Consider the following 25,431-nt stretch of genomic DNA (forward strand, 5'->3'; position numbering starts at 1 on the left):
TTTACAGGGCTTCGCTGTGAGCGCAACTGCTTCTAGTGTGCCCCCACACAGCTTCCAGCATGTAAATCACCTCCAGCAATACTCTATAAGTACTATAGCCAACCAGCTAGCCAGCCATCAACTACATTACAGAGCAGCACCAGCAAATTCCAGTCCCAGACTTCCCCCAGAAATGTGTGTCTTGTACTGCCCAGTACCCTCCAGGACAATACAAACTCATATAAAATCTGTCGTTTCATTAATAACAAGTCAGGATTGGATACAAAGAAATAAAAGATAAGAACACACAAAATGCCCAACTTAACAAGCAAGTGAATTCAAATCAAAGATTTCTCTCACAACATGCTAAACAGTCTTATTGGCTGGAATCCTTTCAGCCAGGATCCCTCCTCTGGTTTAGTATTGATTTCCTTGTCCTTAGGTTGTGCTGATGCCATGAGTAGAGATGAAGGGAGCGATCATTTGGGGAGTCTGTTCCTCATTTTTATCATTTTCCTCCTTTTTGAGTGTTAAACTGTTTCATATTAAGATGACAGAAGACATGGGGATAGGGCAGCCATTTCTGATGCCTGTTTCCTGTATGTATGTATGTACACACTATGTTAGACCATGTTGTGCAGGTTCTTTTCCCCACTGGAACGAAGGGAAAAAACTCACACAACATTGATTGAACGTAGCTAACACTTTGTCTGATTGGATAACAAAGCCTCTTGTTACGTGTCATCAAGATTCTACAGTAACTTATTTTACTTTTATTCTAATCAGTGAAGCAAAACTCTACTATCATGCTGCTACTGACACATGTAGTATGGAATGGTAATTCAGTAACATTCAAGATAAAGCTCAGTCTGACATGGTGAGGCAAAAACATGGAATACCACCATTTTATTTTTTTTTATTCTGTTTTATCAGTGCATATTCTATTTTCTGTAAAGTCCAGTATGGGTTTTTTGTTAAAAAATGGAAGTCAATATTTTTTGTAAGATGGGATATTTAACTAAATATTTATCCTAAAACCATATATCCAGTGCATTGTTGTCACTACTTTTTAACTTGTTCTTGGATATACATTTTCATGTTCCTATCAAGTGTTATTTTTAAGTTATTAAAAAAAACCACAGAAACTCAGTTCAGATACATTCAGTGAAATGCCTGATCCTGCATCCATTGATGTTAAGGGCAAAACTCACTGAATTCAATGGCTGTAGGATCAGTATATTAAATTAACTAGAAAACTGTAATAGCATAAATTTGAACAATGGTGGAAAAATAGTAGGAGCTATAGGAAAAACAGCATCCTGAAAAGTATGGTTTGAAAATGTATTTCAACAGCTTTTCGTGGGATATTTTCAGATGTTTATAAAGAATGCTACATACTGTATGTTACTGAGGGTTTATAATAATTAGGGCCTGTTCTTAGATTCCTTTTTGAGAGTTTTGCATGATTGGGTCCTTGAGAATAATTTCTTGCAGGGGCTCAAGAAGCCCACCAAACTTCATGAACTCTTTATAAATATTTGGAGAAATGAGAAGTATTTTGACAGATCTTCCTAGAGTTTGGCAACCCATTTTCAGTATATCTGTCTTTTTTGTGACATCCCTGTTAGAATATATATATTTTTAAATGTAATGATCATCTGCAGTAGGGGAAACAAAAGAGAAATTGAGGAGTTAAATAAAAAGGAGACCATTTGGATGCCACTAAGAAAAGGCAGAACCAATTTCATGTAATGTAGATCCGTATTCACAAGCTATGATCAGGAAGTACCATATTAGTAAAAGACCCTAAGAAGGGAAAACTTGTCGTGGTGGGATTGATTGACCTAACATAGTGTGTACATATATACATACAGGAAACAGGCATCCGAAATGGATGCCCTATCCCCATGTCTTCTGTCATCTTAATATGAAACAGTTTAACACTATGTTAATCAGACTTTCCAGTGTTCTGTATTTATTCTTTATTACAACCATCCTTTTCATACAGCTGTTGCTGAAGTACAATTCTGCCTACACACAAATCTAAGGACAGATTTTGGCCCTTACTGTGGAATAGTTACTTTCATAATGTAGGGGAAATACACCAAACAAGTTAAGTGCAAAACTGCAGGTGCTGGGAATTCATTATAAATGCAGTTAGCTTTAGTTCTGTCCTGCTTCTATAATATAGCACTAGTGGATAAGTAACCAAAAAAAAAAAAAAGGTGGGGGGTAAATCAAAGGTTCCAGAAACAATAAGAGAAACTAAGACTGAAAATGAGAAACAGTGCCATGTAAGTTGTTGCCATGGCTGCTCCTTGCTATAGATTTGGGCTATAATAGCATACAGAGAGGCAGACATAGGGAGACCTCAAAAAGGTTGCATGAGGCTAAATTCATTGTTTAAGATGCACTCAAATACTGTGTTACTGAGTTGCATACAAGTACTAACGGAGATGTCTGGAAAGAGAATTAAGCCCTGATATTGCAAGGTTCTGAGCAGCTGCTATGAGCTTCTGAGGGCCCTCAACAGCCATTGACTGCAGTGTGAGTTCACAATACTCGGGACCTTTCAGGACTGGGCTAACTAACTTTAACTGAAGCTGATGGCACTCAGAAATGTTATGTATCCCATGTGTAGTAAATTGTTGTGTGGATATATAGGTAGGTAGATCAATAGATTAAAGCCTGCTATAGCTGTGCATGGGTTTGGTTGGTATCAAAACATCATATGAAATAAAAAGTACCCCCGCTGCATTTTATTGGGCTTGCAATTACTAAAAACTGTTTATAAACTTATTAAATATGGAGGAAATTCTTTTCAATTATGAGTACGTTTTAAAAATAACTACTTTTTACAGGGTCCACAGAAAATCAAAGTTCTGTGATCTGTACAGCAGTAATAAAAACTATGGGCCAGATTGCACCCGGACCCTACATGGATGCTCAGCTGTGTGTGTGGGTGAGAGGGGAAGGTACTAGAAATTCTCCTCTCCTTCCCCACCTTTTGAATCTCTTTTTAGCATCAGACTTTCATTCTCTTTCCAAATATTTCTTTATGGCCCTCATTACTACACAATGGGTTACTATTATCCCTGTGACAGCTGGGGAACTGAGGCCTTACCCAAGGTCACACAGGAAATCAATGGCAGAGGCAATGCCAAGAATACAAACCTGGTCTGTCAGGGACACCAAAGCACCTTCACTAAGACCATCCTACCATGATGCAGTTCCTGCTCCACTTTCCCACACTCCATGCTCCGCTGACAGTGGGGCCTTGCTGAGCTGGGCCTCCTTGGGCACAAAAGGGGCTGAGGAGGAGGCAGGCTCATGGCCTGCCCACTGCTCAGATGCAGGAGGTGAGAAGCGTGGCTACTACCCTGAAGGGATGGGGCTGTGGGTGTTTTAACCCTGTGTGGCTGGGATTATGCTCCCATCAGGTCCAGTGCCTCCTGGTGCTCCTGCTGAGATAGCCCTGTTCTACATACCTACCAACATGTGACAGTGGGTAAAAGCAGATAATTGTGTAGGGACCCATTTCATTACAGAGACCTGCAGTGGCAACAGCTCGAAAGAACCTCTTTCTTCTTCACCTTTTTCCAGGACCTGGGGCAGCTCCTCATCCCCGCAAGTGGCTCCCTGTTCCTGGTATTGCTGGCGGAGGCAAGGTGCGGCCAGGCAACTCTACAGGCACACTGCCTCCATCCACAGGCACCACCCCCTGCAGCTCCCATTGGCCGTGGAGTCGGCATTTGGGCAGGGGTGACAGAAGCATCGTGCTCCCTCGCACTATCAGTGGCCGTGAGAGCCTGATGCCATCTCCCAGCCCATTTCCCGCCTTTTTCCCTCACTCCCTCAAGCCATCTTGGCTTACCCTGCCCAGTGACTAGTGTTCCTGCCTCCATCCCTCCTCCCTGAGCATTGACTCCGTGGCTCCCAGGGGCACCTGTAGCAGACTGAGCTGGCAGCGTACTGCCCGGCGACTAGTGATACTGCCTCCGTGGCTGACTCTGCTCGGTGACTACTGATGCTGCCTCATCTCCTCCCCCCAACCCGCCCGCGGGCAATCTTTTTCTTGGTTTACACTACAGATACAGAGATTAGTTTGAGGAAAAAAAATTGACCAGTCATTAATTTACTGTATTTACCAGCAGGAAAGAGCAGCACCTATTCTTTCTTTCCTCTTTTGAAAAATAAAACATTGTGGTAGACAAGGTAACTTTTAAATACAACACCACCGAAGAGTTGATAAAACAAGAAGTGAACAGGATTTTTGAAGAAGAAAGCTCCTAAGATAAATTATTTAACCACAAATTGCACAACTAACTGTTCTTCTTACACAAAGCAAACAGGTATTTGGGAGCAGCATGGTTGACAGAGCAGAGAGGTCATTCTTGTACCATTAGTTTCATTGGAACAAAAATATTACTGATACTTTTTATTCTCTATTTGCAGCATAAATTTAAAGTTCTCTTTGAGTGATTGTACATGTGCAGTCCGCTACTGGTGAACGTGTGCCCCCTTCACAGTGGCTGGAAATTTCCCCTCAACAATACCTGTTGGGGGCAGCTAGGCACCTTCTCCTGCTGCATGCTGCATGCCGCATGCCATTGGTATCAGTATAAAAGGCCCATCTGACCCTGAGCCCCCTCAGTTCCTTCTTACTGCCTGTGACGGTCACTGGAACTGCTCTCCTTGCTTTTGCAAGTACTCTCAGTTGACTGTATTCTGGTATTTTATTGTAAATAGTTGAGTGTTTATAATGATCTGGAAGCTACATGGCTACATCCCAGAGAACAAACTTGGAACAAGTTTGATAGGTCTTACTAAAGAGTAGAAGGACCTCCATCAGGGATGCCTGTCTGTCAAAATGCCTGTCTTTGCAAGGTACACCTTCATGTGTACTGCTTCCTTCATATAAGTCTTTTGTGTTTTATTAGACTTCCATTGAAAGAGATTTTTGAGATGCTATTCCCATGGCTGAAAAATCAAGGCCTGCTAAATAACTTATTTTCCTGCCTGACAATGCTCCATTTTTTTTTAATTAAAACTCTGCAGACTAGTCACCTCTGCTTTCTTCAGTGGGGGACTTTGGCCAATGCATCCTACTTACTGTGCTCATCCAGTGCTTCCTTAATGTTCTTCATTGTCCACCTTGTGTATAATTTGGTATTTTGTAGCTAAGGGATTCCTATCTACAATTCCCATCCATCATGACTTGGCATACATTAGGTGAAGAAATAGACATGTTATGTTCAAATTGTCTTTCTGTACTCTGTCAATCAGAATGAAACACCGCTCACCCCATGGAAATAATTGAAATGTGAGTATTAATCTAAGATCTTATTGCAGTAAAATCTTTGCTGCTTACACACGTTTAAAGTATTAACAGTTTACTGAAGCAGTTGTTTTACAAAGAACAAGGTCCTGGAAATAAAACTATCTCACAGAAGGCATCTATGAAAGGGCACAAAAAGGTTTGTCTTTAACTATGTCTACACTACCACTTACGTTGGCAAAACTTTTGTGTCTCAGGGGTGTGGATATTTTACCCACCTGAGCAGCATATATTACATCGGCATAAGCACTAGAGTCCACCGCGCTATAACGGCGGGAGAGCTATGTCGCCGTTCTGTGGGGGTGGATTAATTATGTCAACAGGATTGCTCTCTCCCGTCAGCATAGAGCGACTACGCGAGAGATCTTATTGCATCAGTACAGCTGCGTCGCTGTAAGCTCTCTAGTGTAGACCTAGCCTTACTTACCGATTGGTTGTTGCAGCCTTCGTGCTTGAACGGAGAGTGAAGTGCAACCTATCCTCTCTGAATTAACACCCCAAGGGTATACAGAGATGCTTAACAGGTAACATTGCTGTTTAGTACCTGTGTTTCAACCGAAAGGCTGCCTTCTTGAATGAAGTATGAGGGAAAATCCAAGCCTTTTGTTTAAAAAAAAAAAAACTTAACAATTGAGGGGAGGCACAAAGTCTGACAGATGAGTGCCAGTGTTCTTAGAAAAAGCAGCAGAGAGTCCTGTGGCACCTTAGACTAAGAGATTTTTTTTTTTGATGAGTGGGTGAATACCCACACTGGCCGGATGCAAGTAGTGGAAATTTCCAGGGCAGGTGTATATATGCAAGCAAGAAGCAAGCTAGAGATAACGAGGTTAGTTCAATCAGGGAGGATGAGGCCCTGTTCTAGCAGTTGAGGTGTGAAAACCAAGGGAGGAGAAACTGGTTCTGTAGTTGGCAAGCCATTCACAGTCTTTGTTTAATCCTGAGCTGATGGTGTCAAATTTGCAGATGAACTGAAGCTCAGCAGTTTCTCTTTGAAGTCTGGTCCTGAAGTTTTTTTGCTGCAGGATGGCCACCTTAAGATCTGCTATTGTGTGGCCAGGGTTGAAGTGTTCTCCTCCAGGTTTTTTGTATATTGCCATTCTAATATCTGATTTGTGTCCATTTATCCTTTTCCGTAGAGACTGTCCAGTTTGGCTGATGTACATAGCAGAGGGCATTGCTGGCATATGATGGCGTATATTACATTGGGTGACGTGCAGGTGAAATGAACGTGATGGGTGTGGCTGATCTGGGTAGGTTCTGTGATGGTGTCGCTGGTGTAGATATGTGGGCAGAGTTGGCATCGAGGTTTGTTGCATGGATTGGTTCCTGAGCTAGAGTTACTATGGTGCGGTGCAGTTTACTGTGTGAGAATGCTTCAGGTTGGCAAGCTGTCTGTGGGCGAGGACTGGCCTGCCACCCAAGGCCTGTGAAAGTGTGGAATCATTGTCCAGGATGGGTTGTAGATCCCTGATGATGCGTTGGAGGGTATGTGATGGCCAGTGGAGTCCTGTTGGTTTCTTTCTTGGGTTTGTCTTGCAGCAGGAGGCTTCTGCGCATCTGGCTCTGTGTTGATCTGTTTCCTTATTTCCTCGTGCAGGTACTGTAGTTTTGAGAATGCTTGATGGAGATTTTGTAGGTGTTGGTCTCTGTCTGAGGGGTTAGAGCAGATGCGGTTGTACCTCAGTGCTTGGCTGTAGACAATGGATCTTGTGGTATGCCCGGGATGGAAGCTGGAGGCATGAAGGTAGGCATAGCGGTCGGTAGGTTTTCGGTATAGGGTGGTGTTAATGTGACGTCACTATTTTTGCCGTGTGGTGTCTAGAAGTGGACCTCCCGGTAGATTGGTCCAGGCTGAGATTGATGGTGGGGTGGAAGCTGTTGAAATCGGTGGATTTTTTCAGAGTCTCCTTCCCATGGGTCCAGATGATGAAGATGTCATCAATGTAGCGTAGGTAGAGAAGGGGCGTGAGTGGATGGGAGCTGAGGAAGCGTTGTTCCAGGTTGGCCATAAAAATATTGGCATATTGTGGGGCCATGCGGGTGCCCATAGCGGTGCCACTGATCTGGAGATATATATTGTCATCAAATTTGAAATAGTTGTGTGTGAGGATAAAGGCACAGAGCTCAGCAACCTTAGAGTGGCATGAATCCTTTTGTTTGTTCAATTTCTGTGCTTCATAGCAAAGTGCATGAGGCAACATTTGATATTTCTTTGGTTGCATTCACATTGATAGATGGGATAAAATTCCACTGCCATCATGAGAGAGATTTCCTATCTTCCTTAATTAGAATTGTAACTATTGACAGTGTTTGAATAAAACTCTTCCACTTTGGTGGAAAAGGCATAGACACAATGTAGTTGTTTCTTGAACTAAACAAGAGTGAAATGATGTGAGAACCAGCACTTATTGCTGGTACATGGAGGAGCCTGTTAAAAATAGTCTTTTGAATACAATCTTTTTCTTGGTTTACACTAAAACTGCAATCCTTGGCTCATTTATACTAAATGGAATTTGATGATAAAGAAATTCAGCTCTGAGTTCACATTAGCTCACAACATCAGTTTCATTCTATGTAGCATACAGGATTTGGAGGATAGCTTATAGTATTTCAAGGTCTGCATGTGTTTGAGAAATGTTCTACTAACTCTGTATAAATAACTGTTATGAATTCTGCAGTCTTCCTGTGAGTAGCTCTGTTGAGGAGAGCAAATAAATCTAGTGTGTCCTCAGTTTACTTATACAAGTCTATTCTAGATTTTTCAAAGGAAAATATTTTCAGCACTGACTATGTTTATTATTTGGATAAAATTACTCATATATATGGAAGAAATTCATAGAATCAGAATGTAAGGATGGAAATAAGCTTTTGGGGCAGGTCATTTAATCTACCCTCCACTAGCACAGGATTTCTCCCAGTGGCACATGGGCCTGCAGTCAAAATGCTTTCGGCTGAAAATTCATCAGATCTGAGAAGCTGAAATGAAGTGATGGGATTTTCACCACTTCGTAGTGGAATGTGATTCCACCATCAGATCTTGCCTGATACTCATTCTAAATTGTTAAGAGACATATATAGTGTTTTGGTAATTTGTTTCCGCTAGTCAGTAAACCCAGCACCCTTTTTTTTTTTTTTGTGTGGAAAATATGCTGGAGGTAATGGGCAACCTCAGAGAGGAAAACAGGATTTGAGCAAAAATATAATTAAAAACATCATGTTTTATTTGAAGGTTCTAATCATATTTTAGGTTAAATTGGAGTTTCTATTGCCACATTTTTCTGTATTGTTGTTTCTAAAGGATTTTCAACAAAAATCATCTAGAATATTATGAAAAATACTTTTTTAGAAGCAGTTCTTGTGATAAGTATTTCCTGTGTTGGTTGAATAGATTTCTACTCCTCCCTTCTGTCTAGGACTACAATGATGAAATCAGACAGGCACAGCTTCAAGAATTAACATATTTGAATGGTGGTTCAGAAAATGCAGAAGTTCCAGTTGTACGTGGAAAACCACCAATACGAGCACGAGGAGTACCAGTCCCTGCTTTGGCCAGGTAGGTACCTCAAAATACCGCACCGTTTTATTTAAACGTACATTTCGGCTCAGTCTTGAATCAAGTCTGATTATCCAGAGCGTATGGCAAGGTATTATGTAAGAAAAACAAGAATGGCAAAGCAACTCTTTACCATATGATTTCTATTTACATGGGTACCAAAATGTGAGGAAATTGTCTCGGTTCTGCAGCAAGATTCACATTGGTTCATAGAATCATAGACTATCAGGGTTGGAAGAAACCTCAGGAGGTCATCTAGTCCAACCCCCTGCTCAAAGCAGGACCAACCCCAACTAAATCATCCTAGCCAGGGCTTTGTCAAGCCAGGCCTTAAAAACATCTAAGGAAGGAGATTCCACCATCTCCCTAGGTAACCCATTCCAGTGCTTCACCACCCTCCTAGTGAAATAGTTTTTCCTAATATCCAACCTAGACCTCCCCCACTGCAACTTGTGACCATTGTTCCTTGTTTTGTCATCTGCCACCACTGAGAACAGTCTAGCTCCATCCTCTTTGGAATCCCCTTTCAGGTAGTTGAAAGCAGCTATCAAATCCCCCCTCACTCTTCTCTTTTGCAGACTAAATAAGCCCAGTTCCCTTAGCCTCTCCTCATAAGTCATGTGTCCTAGCCCACTAATCATTTTCATTACCCTCCACTGGATTCTCTCCAATTTGTCCACATCCTTTCTGTAGAGGTGGGCCCAAAACTGGACACAATACTCCAGATGTGGCCTCACCTGTGCGGGAGGAGGAGGAAAAGGAGAAGGAGGGGTGGGAGATGAGGGGTGCTTGGCTGCTGGTGGGTGTAGAGCACCCACTAATTTTTCTCCATCTGTGCTCCAGCTCCGGAGCACCCACGGAGTTGGCATCTATGATCCCCAGGTCCTTTTCTGCAGAACTGCCGCTTAGCCAGTAGGTCCCCAGCCTGTAGCAGTGCATGGGATTCTTCCGTCCTAAGTGCAGGACTCTGCACTTGTCCTTGCTGAACCTAATCAGATTTCTTTTGGCCCAATCCTCCAACTTGTCTAGGTCCCTCTGGACTGTATCCCTACCTTCCAGCATATCTTCCTCTCCCCCCCAGTTTAGTGTCATCTGTGAACTTGCTGAAGGTGCAATCCATCCCATCATCCACATCATTAATGAAGATGTTGAACAAAACCGGCCCCAGGACTGATCCCTCGGGCACTCCACTTGATACCGGCTGCCAACTAGATATTGAGCCGTTGATCACTACCCATTGAGCCCGACAAATTAGCCAGCTTTCTATCCACCTTACAGTCCATTCATCCAAACCATACTTTTTTAACTTGCTGGCAAGAATACCATAGGAGACCATATCAAAAGCTTTGCTAAAGTAAAGATATATCACGTCCACTGCTTTCCCCATATCCACAGAGCCAATTCTTTCATCATAGAAGGCAGTCAGGTTGGTCAGGCATGACTTGTCCTTGGTGAATCCATGTTGTCTGTTCCCGATCACCTTCCTCTCCTCCAAGTGCTTCAAAATGGATTCTTTGAGGACCTGCTCCATGATTTTCCAGGGACTGAGATGAGGCTGACTGGTCTGTAGAATCCTCAGATTCTCCTTCTTCCCTTTTTAAAAGATGGGCACTATATTTGCCTTTTTCCAATTGTCCTGGACCTCCCCCGATCACCACAAGTTTTCAGAGATAATGGCCAATGGCTCTGCAGTCACATAAGCCAACTCCCTCAGCACACTTGGATGCATTAGATCCGGACCCGTGGACTTGTGCATTGCCAGTTTTTCTAAATAGCCCTTAACCTGTTCTTTCACCACTGAGGGCTGCTCACCTCCTCCTTATACTTTGCTGCCCAGTGCAGCAGTCTGGGAGGTGACCTTATCTGTGAAGACTCAGGCAAAAAAAGCATTAAGTGCTTCAGCTTTTTCCAAGTAATCTGTCACTAGGTTGCCTCCTCCATTCAGTAAGGGTCCCACACTTTCCCTGATCGTCTTGTTGCTAACATACCTGTAGAAACCCTTCTTGTTATCCTTCACATCTCTTGCTAACTGCAACTCCAACTGTGCTTTGGCCTTCCTGATTACACATGTTGATATACACACATTGTGGTTTGAATTAGCCAGCATATGTCTTGTGAACTCTTAGCAAGGGTGACATGATGCCTGTGTTGAGAAAAGATAACTCTGCAATACGGAGTGTTACCCTGGATGTTCAGTTACATAAGGGACCAATCAAGTTTTGTTTTAGTTATAAATAGGACTTCTGATTTTTCATTTTACTAATAAAATGCCTGTTATCCAAAATAAAAAGTGTTTAGCCAATGAAGGCCAGTATAGCACTGGAAATGGTTACTTGTAATTTGTGTATACTGAGTTGTACTGCAGAATGTGGGGGTTTGATTTCGGAACCACACTAATGTGTTACACATTAATTGATCTGAGTAGGCCCTGATGGTGTGCATGAAAGGTTCCCTATCCTGATTCAAAGTAATGTTGTTTGAAACAGTATTATGTTATAGTGCACTAGGAAACTTTACAATGTACTACATTTTTAATTTTAACATTATTGTGATAACTCGGCATGATCAGAAGCTAAAAATATAAGTTCACATAGGTGTTTTGAAGCTTGAGTTTAGGTTGGGACCCATCTCTCACTTCTAAAAAAGCCACATGTCCAAATCCTTCAGATTGAATTCGAGTATTTAACAAGCATTTTTGTTAGATGGAGAAAAGGGGAGAAATATGCTTCCTCTTCTATAGTGCTCTCCTCTGCTACAAGACCAGTTTTATGCCTTTGTTATCAACCCTCTGCATACCCATTTCTTGAAGTACAGAAGTGACAGCTCAGGATATTTTCCTCCAAGTCCTTTGAAACCCTAGTGTGTGTTGGGTGATGGAGGGGGTAAAAAAAAGTAGTGCAGGGCATTTACGTTATAACACAGATCTTAGTTTCTATGGAGAAAACTGTTGCTACTGTGTAAATTAAGCCATTTTCCTTCTACCAGATCTGTCATTTTTATTTACACTAAATTCTAACTCACAGGTTAGCTTCAAAATTAAGTTCAAAATACAGTCCTGAGGCTAACCTAACACACGAAAACAGATGTTTTTTGGAGGAAAAATGTCTGGAGAACTGAGACAATCTGGAAAGATGACCAAATTATTCATCTCATTTAACAATGCAGATTGAGTCTGTCAATTTTTAAGCATTTACATTATCTAGAATGGTGATATTCTGTATCAGAGCCTTGTTCCTTCAAGATTATAGGTTTTTTTTGCCGTCCTGGCTTATTGTATTGGAGGAATTATTTGCTTTTGTACAGTTTCCTAAATTATCTATTGGAAGATACATATGGTCTACTTTGCTTTTCAATTTTAAGATCATTCAAACAGTGATAAAACTGTCATGACGTCCCACTTCCTTAGCATTGTATATGTTATTCACCAAGATTAGGAAGTCCATGGTGCTTAATTCTTTTTTTGGTTGTTTTTTGTTTTGTTTTTTAAAGAAAGGAGCCTCTACATCCCTCCATTTTGCATGCGTAATATTTTCATTACAATATTTTAAGTGTATATCTTAGATAAATCAATCAATGTATTAGCATGAAAATCCTTTGATAAAGGCTTAGATAACCCATGTTTTTGCTGAAGTCTTAACAATGATATTTCTATTTCCATAAAATATATTTGAATTGTTATTATAAAATTAAGGTACCAGTTGCAAACATCTTGGTTATCCTGTAGATCTTTCTTGCAATATTATTCTGGTTGTCAGGAATTTTCCCCTGGTTTGGGTTATATCTTTGTTTTTTTTCTCCAGCTAATGTGCTTCTCTAATTTTTCTCCATATGATCTATTGATGGGTGTTCCATAGTGTTCAGATTTAGATCCACTTATATTTGCATCTGAAAGGTTTTTGTGTGCTAATTCCTGCAAACATCATTTCGGTTATTTGTAGAAAACTTAGATTTATACTTCTCAGGGTCTGTCTTTACATTTCTCACTTTCTCAGTGACACCTCTAACAAGTGCACGCTAAACTTAGTTCTCGTCACAAAGACTTTTGGTTCTGTCATGTACTTTTCTACTCTACTAATATTTAGAGAGAAATTTTTCATTTACCTTAGAACACCTTTTTCTGTGATACAGAATTTGATCATTAACTTGGACTAATTTGTTTCTGGTTTTGTATTGAATCTTAAGAGATCTTTAGTTACCATTTTTTCTGTAAGCTTCTATCCTTTCCAATTTGCAATCACCCAATCTTTTTTAATTCTTATAACAGCCATGCAATTCTGTTTAAATGTCTGCTAGATACCTGTGAGTTTGAGTTCAACTTAAAGGTGATCTGCCAAGGAAAAAAATGGGGTTTGTGTCTTCTGATCCCTGTTTGATGTATGATATAAAGGAGCCCTGAAATGAGTTCCTTTTTTTTGTTTGTTGTTTTAAAGTTGTGGGTTTTTTATGTTAAAAATTGAAGTCTTGTCTCATCTGATGGCTTGAGAACCAATGAAATGGTAATATATCAGTAATCAAGAGAATGTAAATTGAACAATTGTGAGGGCAAGAGACTTTTACTCAGACTTTCTAAAAACCCTGTGCGTGTGAGAGAGTGTGCCTACCTGTTTAACTTGAAATGGCTAACATTTTGATTTAAGGAAGCCTTTGTTAAAGGCTTTAACATCCAGCCTCATAAATAATGATGCAAACAAACAAGCATCCCTGAGATCTCCCAGAAGTCTTCCAACAAAATCAGAGAAGACAAAAAATTACATTCCTGATATTTCTAAGAAAACATAGAAGCAGAAAAGTTAATGATTTAAAAAAAAAAACACCTATCAATCGTATACCTCAAATGACATGAAGATTACAATTCCAATACTTTTAAATCCATTGTGGATATAATGTAAGATCTCAAACCCCAGTAACCTCTTTATGTAATATGATATAACAAACACCTTTCTGCCCAGAATCTTTTTTTCAATTCCTTTGCTTATGTTTATTTTCCTATTTACAGGTTAAAGTATTGGGTTTTCACCTGTTATATTTTCACCACATGGTGGAATTCTCTCTCCTTATTCACTGTTTCATTTTAAGGACATGACAGAATACCTTGGTCTTTTTCAGTTTCTGTACTTTATATATATCTGTTGTACAGTACCTGGTAATTGGTCACATTTTTATTTATTAGATGCCAACTGTGTGCTTGAGTGCTGCACAGGGAAAGATCTATTTTTTTCCCTATGGATTTTATATTCTAAATCTGGCAGACAATATAGCTTGTCAAAAGTGCCTTTTCTTACATATATAAAATTCCAGTATACACTTTATACAGAAGTTTCAGAATATAGAGATCAGTACATTTGTTATCCTTTGTAAATTGCCAAACATTAGATTGTCATAAATGTATGTCAGTTAAGTTCCTAGTAACTTCCTTGACAAGAGTACTTTTTTCATAGAGCATTCCTTTGCTTAGAACTAGGACTCTCCCAGTCATATTGCCTCTGTTCTTGTGTATTCTATATAAGTTTTTATACTGTGTGTGTGTGTGTGTGTGTGTGTGTGTGTGCAGACAGACAGATAGATAATATATGAAAAAAGGAGATCCCTCCCTCCCTATTGTGGCTTTGTACAGAAAGTTTGCCTACTCCTGAGGGAGAAAAAGAGGAAATAGAAAATAAGACTTAATTGTCACAGAAGAGTTTTCCTTCCTTCCCAACTTGAGCTTTTAGGTATTCACTTTCCTTCCTTCCGTTGATCTTGAATCTAGTGCTAATTCCTTTTTCTTGTCCCCGTCCCCCCCTTGTTTCTCTGCCTACCTGGTAATGACAGGAGGAAAGAAGCAGTACTACAAAGTGGTGGGGCTTACATTGCTAAACATCTCTTACCCTTTAGATATTATACATCTATTCTGAGTATGCATCAGAAAGGAAGGGACAAAGGGACTCTGTCATCGTGGGTGTCTCAGCTGTCATTTCTTTGGGGAAGAGGAGGGAAGAAGAATCTTAACGGTTTAACTTTAACATGCTACTAGCTAGCATGTAGATCCAGCCGTTCTCCTACTGTGATGCTACTTCAGCTTCTTCCATCTCCCATGCTGCTGTTCCTTCCCTTCCTCTATCCCCACACCTACTCACCTGCAGGAACCCAACACGCTCTAAAATTTAAAAATTATTCAACAGTGAGTGGGCCAGTGTCACCTCCCTACAGTTGTATTAATTCACGTGATTGTAACTAGAGCCCTGCAAATCCTCAGATGTCTGCTTTATATCTGCAGATATCCACAGATGCAGATATCAGCGGACCATTTTTGCAGATTGCAGATGGATGTGGATCCAAATTTTATATTTAAAGCCCTGTACATCTGCAGATATCCACAGATCATTTTTGCGGCTCAGATGTGAATACAAATTTTCTATCTGCGCAGGCTCTAATTGTAACATCTCCCTTGGAATCAATATGATTTTCGGTATCTTCTTATTTAAAAATGCATGCATTGTCAATGATCATATAAATTGCAGATACAATTTTTGTAAGTGTGTAGTGAGTAATGTTGATAGTCTCATGGACTCTAGCTAGTGTCTCTCTCCAAGGGCCTCTTGCAAACCTGAAAACCGCATTTTTTTTTTCCCCAAGTGTAAAGTAATTAGCTTATTTTAAACTTAAAACATGACTCTTCAGAATTAAACAGCTTGCTGATGAATTTCCTACCCCAAAAATATGGGAAAAATATAACTTTACTGGACACTACTCCTCAATTTACCTGAGTGAGTGGAACTCCTTACCTGAGGAGGTTGTGAAGGCTAGGACCATAACAATGTTTAAAAGGGAACTGGATAAATTCATGGTGGCTAAGTCCATAAATGGCTATTAGCCAGGATGGGTAAAGAATGGTGTCCCTAGCCTCTGTTCGGCAGAGGATGGAGATGGATGGCAGGAGAGAGATCATTTGATCATTGCCTGTTAGGTTCACTCCCTCTGGGGCACCTGGCATTGGCCACTGTCGGTAGACAGATACTGGGCTAGACGGACCTTTGGTCTGACCCGGTACAGCCATTCTTATGTTCTTAATTTACCTGTTGCCCTGATTCTTTTTTTTTTTAAAGCTCTTGACATTGTTGCTAAGGGAATTGTTTTTGTGACTCACCTGGTTTTCCGGTGGGGTTGAGTAATTTCACCTACGTTGAATGCTTGTACCCACCAATGCTAATCCATTTAGCCATTTGGTTTCTTTCTACTTATTTTGATCAAATTTGCAGTCAAAATTGTAATACTTCAGGAATTCATGCAAGCAATTGATGGGAGTTACAGTAGAATATTTAATTGGGTTTTGAGGATCTCATACAAGACCACAAGAAACTATTCTGACTAATATTCCCCTGGAAAATATAAGTCGTCATTTCAACTACTTCCTTAAAGGTGGACGAGCATACAGTAACTTTTGTGCAATTATGGTATAGGAAGAAACATTGTGACTTCCAATTTTTATACCTTTTTTCCTCCTTTGGAGTATTAATATCATATAGAAAATCTCCAAAATTATCCACCTACAATTCAGTGGCTCCAATTCCTTGATGGAATTATGTGCTTGCAGGAGTTATGTTGGTCCTACTACAGAAAATTCCTAGAATTGTGGCATCTAAGAATGCAGCTATTATCAAATCTTTTCACCCCATATAATGCCTTTTCTTAGCCCTCCTTATAGTCTCCTTATGTTTTGGGATAGCTTATTTGGGAAAATGACACAAGTTTCCAATTAATATAGATCAGAAGCTCTATTCATATATCATGTTAAAACCCTGTTACTTACCTTTGTGTGCAGGCTGGGGTCCTCAAGGCTTCATTATTGCAACTCGGTCTGGGGCTAAATATAACAGTCACACAAATTCTACAGCTAGTTTAGAATGCTGCAGCCTGCCTCAGTCATAATTGACATAGGATCTTGTCACTCCTATAATGTGCTCACAAATTCCTCATTAATTTTCAGACCAAATTTAAACTCCCAATCCTAATCTATAATATTCTGAATTAATTGGAAATTATAAAGACTGCCTTTTTGTCCACAATCCACTGAGGCAGTGTACTCCATAGGGATGTTGAAGCTTGAGAGATAAGATTCAGGAGCTGTAAGACAGTGTGTTCTCTAAGGCTTTATTGCAGTTACCAGAGGATGAGGGATTGAGTATGAGCCTAACTGTGTTCAGCTCAAAATGAAGGCCGCCTTTTTGATAGTTTTTATTCCAGCAATGACATGTATTTAAAACAAAACAAAACAAAATGAGAAGGCAGAGGTGCTAATTACTTACTTGTTTTTGGCACGTGGATAGCAAGGTGCTAAGATATCAATGTTGCTGTAGAAATGTGATGAGAGAATTAAATATTAATATATTTACTAAATGCCACCTCTATAGTTACATTTCTCTGAGGTTCAGTTTCAGACCTACTACAAAAATAAGATTTGTATCTGTGCCTATGGAAGGGAAACGTTTTTTTAGAAAGGAAATCACTAAAGCCATACCATTTTTAAAAAAACGGAATCTATCATGTAAGTATAAATCACTAAAGATATATTGTACACTTATAAAAATGAATGTTATTTAGGTATACAAGTTGATAAAAAGTATTACAAAGTGCTATATTCATGTATATAAGGGTTGTAGGAAAAGAGTTCTATATTTGAAAATACTATTGTCATGTAATTGTACCATTGGGCTGTGTAGGTATTGGGGGCAGTGATATGGTTCATGGTATTTTTACCATGAATAAGTCACACAATCTTTACTAAGGGAGATGCTTCCACCTATGATTGACAAGGAGATGACCAAAGAAGAAAAGTCTCTTTCCAAAAGGGATTGCTGCTCCTAACGGTAGGAGAACCAGTATCCATTCCACATCAGAAAGGAGCTATTGTATAGCCTTCCTCCAAAGAACCTTCTTTTTAGTTCAGCAGATGGAAGAAACAAAATGTAAAATGTTGAATTAAGAGGGTTTTTGCCAGCTAATTTCTACATTTGCCTGCGTCCAGCTATGGAATATTTTGTGCCTGAATTATGTGAGACGAGACCTCCAGTTCAACATGCAATCAGCTGCTAAGTCTAGTGAAGTGTGGTACCATCACCTTCAAGTAAACAGAGAACGTCCACACAAACTGCTGACAGGATCCCCCCATAAAAAGTAAAACCTTTCACATGGAACACTCCTTGCTGTTCCACCATCTGGCATTTTTCCAAGGATGCTCCTGTTCCTGTCACTGGTTTCCTTACCTGCCTGACAGCGTGCTCTCTAAAATTTTACCTTCTAGTACTGGACCAGGGAGCCTACTTACAAGGCCTTCAGGAAAGTCTGAACCTGTGCCTCTCCTGTCTCCACCTCTCACACACTCAGTCTAAGCACAAAGGTCAAAACCATAACATTTTTTTAAATCCAAATGTAAAGTCACTTCTTCAGTCTTCCTTTTCTGCCAAGCAATACCCAGTGTATATAGTTAAAACATAAAATATTTCATCATCCTCACATTCGTACATCATCCTGCTTATTTCCAGCCTGTCTTGGGGGAGGGATATTCTGTCCTTCCAAAGCTATGCCAGTTCACTCAGTGCCTCCCCCAGACTGAACTGGCAGCTCCAGGATGCTGCCTCCTGGGTCCAAGTACCCATCGTCGTCCTCTTCTATGTATGCTGGGTCCTGTTTCTGTACAGTGGTGAGTGCCCAGGTGAGAAGCCTGTGCTTCTTTGATGTAAATGGGACTTCTTTTAAACCATGTTATGATTTTCCCCTGAAAGTTTACATTTATGAGATAGTAAAGTCTTATCTGTCCAGGAAGTCTGTGATGATTGGAGAAAGTCAAACAATTGCATCCATCACCACTCTCAATTTATTCATTTATTTTCACAAAATGCCTGTGAGTTAAGGCTTTTTTATTCCTATTTTGTAGATAGGGAACTGAGGCAGAGAGAAATCAAACCACTTGCCCAAAGGAATTCTGAAAATTTGTATCAGAACTCATCTCCCCCGAGCGCCAGTCTCGTGCCTCACCACCAACCTTCTGCAACAAGGGATGAGATGGAATTTGTGGGGAAGAGATATTTAATTTCACTAAATGAAACGTTAGCAATTCTTTAACTTCAGTAACTGAGAGTTTCAGTAAAGGAGGCTGCTGAGTATATTGAACACCTCTTCCCTGTAAGATAAGATCAGATAACTTACAGTAAGCTTGCTCTGAGATATAAAAGAGTTTATCCAGAAAATATCTGGGAGTATTTCTAATATTTCTTAGGTTAAAAAAACACAGCAGAAGAATGTCTTTAAGAATTATGAAACTTGATAACTGCTACCTTAAATTTTCTTTCATCCGTGTTGGCATTTTTTCATTGGAGTTACCTCTACTAGAAATAGTAGGAGAAATCAACTGTTTATTGCCAATTTCCATTAATTTACTTTCACCTTGACAAAGTGGTCCTGAGATTTCTGCCTAAAGTTTGTTCCAAGGAAAACTTCTAGCCTTCACATTAATCAAGTAGTATCCCTGGCTTTTTCCTGCCTCAAACCAAAATGTGACAAAGAAATGATCCTGCATTCATCTCAGCTGGTCTGAGCCCTTAAATTTTACCTGAAAATGATTGAATAAGTCCGATCAACTAGATTGTTTCAGAAAGAGGGGTGAATCTCCTTCCTTGGTTTAGGTAAACACAAAATGTCTAAGGAGTTTTCACACCATTTTCGTTGCCCAGATTGGCCCTAGGGACCATCCCAGGCCTTTCCCATCACTTGGCCTCTGGTCTCTGACATCTGTCCCCAGGACATAACACTGCCGGAGCAAATGGACTCACTGCCCACTGACAGTAGTACTGATATTTCAAAGGAGACCCACAAGTCCAAGCAACAATGCAAGACTCCTCAGAAATTAAACAAATGTTGTTAGTAAGTTTAGTTAACAGGCTGGTTATAAGTATTTAGAATTGTCTGTTATATAAATGATGTTTAAGTGTTGTCAACAAACACAAAAAAGGAACTCAAGCGAATTGTCCCCTAGGTGTGGTAAGTCTCTCTTTCTTCAGCGGGCTTCTGGTAGATTGTGGCCCCAGAAGTTTTGGCTACTAACAGTAAGGTGGCTGTGTTTCTTTTTGAAATCTGAGAGCACAGTTGAAAACGACATCTGAAGAATGTGCTGTGCTTCTTGAAGATGATAAATTAGAGATATCCGGAGCTGTGAGAGGACTCTACATATAGATCACAGAGTATATCATCAGAATAGACCATTAGATCATGTAGTCTGACCTTCTGTAAATCCCAAGCCATTACATTTCACTCAGTTACCCCTGTATTGAGCTCAATATTTTATTTGACTAAAGCATATCTTTTTCCAGAAAGGCATTTATTCTTAATTTAAAGATGTCAAGACATGGAGAATTTACCATTTCCATGTATCGGGCGTGAACACCCTTGTAACATGAACATGTAAGACATACTGATTTTCAGCTAGAAACTGCACAAGTGGCAGCAATTCCAGAGTGTGGGCAAGGTAGAATGGCTTGGTAGGATTGGATGTTTTGAACTATGGGCATTAATTGGATAAGGAACTATTTGAAGAGCCCCTGGGTGCCAGATAATCTTAGACTCATTTGAACTGACATGCATTAGAAATTATGCAGGGAAGGATTTATCCCTCTTAGTGCTCTGGGAGCGAATATGCCTCTTTGAATTAATTAAACAAGGTTTGACTATTATGAATATAATTCATAATATTAAATAGAACACATTGACAAAACTTCTGGCTTAAAGCTGTTTGTAATAATGCCGTGGCAGCTGGTAATAGTTTAACAATGGCTGTCCATATTTTATTCCCACAATGGGATTTCAATGGTTATATTAAAAGTTAGTGCATCTTTGCTATTATTTCTCATGAAAATAGCATCTTGTGATATCAGGAGATGCTGTTCTGAGATCTCAGTTATAAATTTAATCTATAATGGTTTAACCGTACGGTTCAGTAATGCGCAACAGTTTAGGCCTGGAAGTAAATAGTACATAGTAATAGGTGTCAACAATTGAGAACTATTAATAGGGATATTTGAAGGGGGATAAATAGGGTATACTTTTAATTCATTGGAATAAATGGATTTTTCTGTGGTACAGAAGAAGTAAATTGTAAAAATTTGGACTTTCCCTCCTAAGTAGACAGTTTGCATCTATTGCAGCCAGTTGAAACAGAAGGGGATGTTTAGGTTGAATTTATTAATTTCATTTCCCTCATTGTATGGGTAGAATATTCTTTATCCAGTCTATATGTTCCTAGTGGCAGATTCTTGCTGAGAACAGTTTCTAAAAAGAGACAGTGCAGATTTAAAAAAGGAAGAGCAATACATATCATGAATTGATCCTATCAAATAAAGTGTTTCAAGAAAATCAGAGTAGTTACCAAAGCTATCTGCCCCAATTAGAAAAGGGCTAAATTCGTCCAAGAGACTAAATAAAACAGGAGAAAAAGATGAAGGTAATCTTAAATGCATGGAAAAATCTCATTGGTGAGAAGCAAATACTTCAGACAAATCAGTTTATCCTCTAGTGCATAAAGAAGCTGAGAAGAATGGGAACAAAAGTGCATCTTTCCCCTTTTTTGCTGCTCCACGGCAATGAAAATACTCTTTTCAGCTGATGAAACAGAGACTGAGATGGACCTAATTTTATTTCATCTCTAACCCTAGTAAACAGTGTAACATGGTGCTGAGAGAGAGACTATATTTACTCAGAATGTCTTTCAAAGTGTTAGAAATACTCTTCGTACAAACAGTGGGGGAAAAAGCAATAAGTATACAAATAGTTAATTTTAATTAATTTTGCCTTGAATTTATTTATCAAATTTGTAAGGTGAGTAACGCATACTCCAGGCTAGCAGCGCTAAATCGACATGGCTAGCTCAAATTAGGCTTGGTGCCTCGTAGCAGGTACATGGCTAGCTCACCAAGTCGACATGGCTCACTTGCTTCCGGGCTGGTGGACCAGAGCTGCCCATTCTCTGGCTCACCACACAAGAAATGACCCGCTCTCTCTGTTCATTTGCTTGTCTGGGCACTTTGAATCTGACGAGAAATTGAAATGACACCTGACTTTGAGCATTCTGTCCTCAGCAGAGTCGAGGCAAGAGTCCCCAGACTGAAGAAGGAAAGAGGTCCCCAGCATGGACAGACAATCAGCAGATGGTGTGGGGCCCTGCATGGGGCGAGAGCCTGTCTCCAGACTCCAGAGGCGGAATGCAGGCGGAGAGCTCTTGGAAGCGGTGATGAACAGAAATGGAAGTGCAAAGATCCAGCAAAGCGCCAGGAAATGATCAAAGTGAAAACGAAAAGATGAAGAGAAAAGCGGGCAAAAAGCAAGTCAGGGTGCGACCGAACCGAAAAGCCAGAAGCCCAGACATGCCATTCTAGGTGGGTCTGCCACTGGCGCTCCTGCCATCTGCCGGTGCCCCCCGGATGGAATAGTGGTGCAGGACGGAGTGAGGGTAATGGGTTCTCTGGGGCGTGGAATGAGGGATGGAATGGGGAGGGTGCTGGAGCGACAGCGAACCCACTCCGCATTTGGGCAGCTCCCTGGAGGCCTTCTGGAGCATCAGATCCCTCTTCCTCACCCTCCAGTCCCTACTCCCACCCTCATCCCAGGGAAGACCCTCACAGAGATCCCTTAATAAGTCAACCAACATTTAGAAAGGAAAACAGGTAAAAAAAATAAAAAATAAAAAATAAAAAAAATAAAAATAAATTTTTAAAAAAAAAAAATATAAAACTAATATAAAAACATAAAATTACAAATCAAACTATAAAAAAAAGCTCTCAGGAAAAAAAAAAAAAAGCATAATCCTCTGGGGGAGAATAAAACTGAGAGTCTCCGTCTCTGGGGGTGCTCACAAAAATCCACAGACAGGAAAGCAGGTCTCAGCCCAGTGGCCGATCCACCTCCTGGGGCTATCCCTAGCATGGTCCCCCTCTGTGCAGCTTAGCATCGGTCTCTCTGTCTCGCTGACCCTAGCATGCATGTCATTCTCAGCATCGCCTGCTCTGGGTAATCTCTGTGAGGCTCTTACTGTGCTGTGTCTAATTGTGACTGCTAGACTTTTATTTAATGGAAGAATGACCCTGCATTAACAGCCACTACTTACAGCGTTCTGGAGGCTGCAGAGGAAGTGCATACAGTGATCTGGGACTGCACTGAGGGGAGGGGCTGGAAAACTTTCCTTGCTTCTTTTATTGCCTTTGCGGGAGGGCACAGCTATCCATTAACTGTTAAAGACTCTACTGTAAGGGGGCTAGGACAGGACTGGCTGCGAGCTCAGCTGCAAGCTCGCAACCACTGGCGCCTCAGGACTGCAACTCCGAACACTGCCAAGCGATTCTCTCTGTAAGGGCCCTGAAAGGCTGTCAGACTAAGTGCCCTGTATCCTCTTGTTCACCTTCGAACACTAGACTCTGTGAGCACACTGTTCAACTATGCTGACTTTGTTCAAATCTCTTGCCTACTTTCACCAAACATCCTCATTCCTCTTTCTTTCACTGCTCATCTACATCTAGGCCACAGGGCAGGCAACAGTAAAGAAAAAAAAAAGACTAGGACTGACCCACAGGCTGGCTGGATGGCCTACCAGCGAAGAGAGAAGGCAGCAGAGCAGAGACAGTGAGAGACAGCAGCAGCTCAGCAGAGGCGATCGAACGGGAGCGCAGGAGAGACAGTGGCAGCAGGCTGCGCCAGCAGGAGCGCTTGGGAGGATGAAGACTAATGAGACGCGGCGCGCAGCGTTCTGGGCACCGCAGGGGAGGGGAAGCAGGAGAGAGCCCTGCGCTGCAGGCCTCCTGCTGCGAACCGTCGCCACGTCCCCCACCCCCTGGCACCGCCCCAAGGGGAGGTAGGGGGGGGCGTGAGAACTGAGACTGCACGCAGCAGAAGCGCAAGAACACCGCACTGTACGCTCACACCTCTGCCCAGTTCTTCCTCTTCACAGACACCCAACACCAAATCCAAGTCCCAACCCCCATAACATTTAACATTATTAAAGCGGTTTGTTGTCTTAACTGTTCCGTCTGTTTTTCAGTGTGTCTGCTCGTTAGAAGACTGTTGTGATTGGGCATTTGTCGTTGCAGACTGGGCCAACATTACCACTGTGCAGACAGGGGGGCAGCAGGGCCAGGTAGACTGCACAGACAGCAGTCACTGCAGAGTCAGGTGTGGTGGTGGCAAACTGGTGCCCAGTTGTGGTGTGTGCTGGGGTGTCCAGGTCCCTGTGCTGCTGTGTCAGTCCTTTGGCCTGCAGCTTCCTTGCCATGCGCCGCCGAGCCTGGCCTCCGCCGCCCCTAGCCCAGAGCCCCTCCCCCCCCCCCCCCCCCAGGGACCCTCATCCCTCACCCCCACACCCCCACCCCCCCCCTCCTCCAAAGCCCAAGCCCACAGCCCCCACCCACCCCCACGCCCAAACCCACCCTCCCCCCCCCCCACCCCTTCCTGCAAACCACCCACCCACCCTACCACCCCACCCAAACCACAGACCCCACCCCAACCCACCCTGCCACGGAGCAGTGTAGCTGTGGTGTATGATTGAACAAGCACCTGTGACAACTGTACACCAGAAGCCAGCTCACATGTTTCTGTACATCAACCCAGGAACAGCCATGCAAAGTCAACGAAAGATTGATTATTAATTACTGTTCAATTAATTTTGATTTTAAATTTTTGAAGGAAAAGGGGGAAGAAGAGAGTTGTTTGTGAGCTCAGAACTCACTCGACACATAACACACACACACATGATCAGGCTCTCTCAAATCAACAGTCACAGTCATCAAGACATGCTCTCTTGAAGGAAACTAGCTAGCACAAGCCATAGCTTTCACAGCCTCGGCTGCTGAGCGCTTCCCGCTGGGGGTGTCTCTGATCTCGAACAGGCAGGCTGGCTGACTTTGCCTCAACCTCCCATAGGGCCAAAGCCTCCTGCTCCCTCCACCTCAAAGAGCACACACACAGCAAGCACACAGCTAGGATATTCTTTTCGCTGATGTCCGATAAGAGTGAGTAAGCTCCCCCATCTCCTTGAGGAGCGTCCGAAGCACACTCCATGACCATTCTCTGTCTGGGCGCCATTCTCGAAGAGTTGCTCACACTCAGAAGCAAGAGTTCCTTTTCTCTTCATGAGCCAGGCTTATTAGGAGGGGGCAGTCCCCGAGGATCAGGCCGGGGCACTGCCCACCCACTGTAGGCATCTGCACATCCAAGACCAACCGTTATTCCGGGAAGAGGGAAGGAACTCGAGTGCCTGAGCGTTTGAGACCACGCGCCACCGGCCACCCGCCACGATGTTGAGGCCACCCCCCGAAGATGTTGGGTCAACTTCCAGCACCAGCAAAATTGAAAACCTCAGAAAAGTAGCCTAAATGGCTGGCTGGGCTGGTGCTGCCCAGGGGGTGGAGTGTGGATAGGTGAGGCCCATCACCACAGAGCCCCATCAGCCAAGGCCATCCACGGGACGACCATCACGTTTGCGACGAGCCACCTGTTGAGAGTCGAGACCTTTGAGAGTTTTTGCTCACGATTTGTGCATCACCCA

The 25,431-nt window shown here is 41.8% G+C and overlaps 1 protein-coding gene across 1 annotated transcript in view; it reads left to right on the plus strand.

Moving 5' to 3' along the window:
- The window catches only part of KHDRBS3 (KH RNA binding domain containing, signal transduction associated 3), a 202,254-nt gene that overhangs the window by 104,761 nt on the left and 72,062 nt on the right, over positions 1–25,431 (plus strand). The window contains exon 5 of the mRNA XM_039527237.1: positions 8,731–8,870. Within this exon, the coding sequence (XP_039383171.1) occupies positions 8,731–8,870 (140 nt within the window). The remainder of the gene's footprint in view (positions 1–8,730; positions 8,871–25,431) is intronic.

The sequence above is a fragment of the Mauremys reevesii genome, linkage group 2 (assembly GCF_016161935.1).
Source record: "Mauremys reevesii isolate NIE-2019 linkage group 2, ASM1616193v1, whole genome shotgun sequence".
Taxonomy (NCBI): Eukaryota; Metazoa; Chordata; order Testudines; family Geoemydidae; genus Mauremys; species Mauremys reevesii.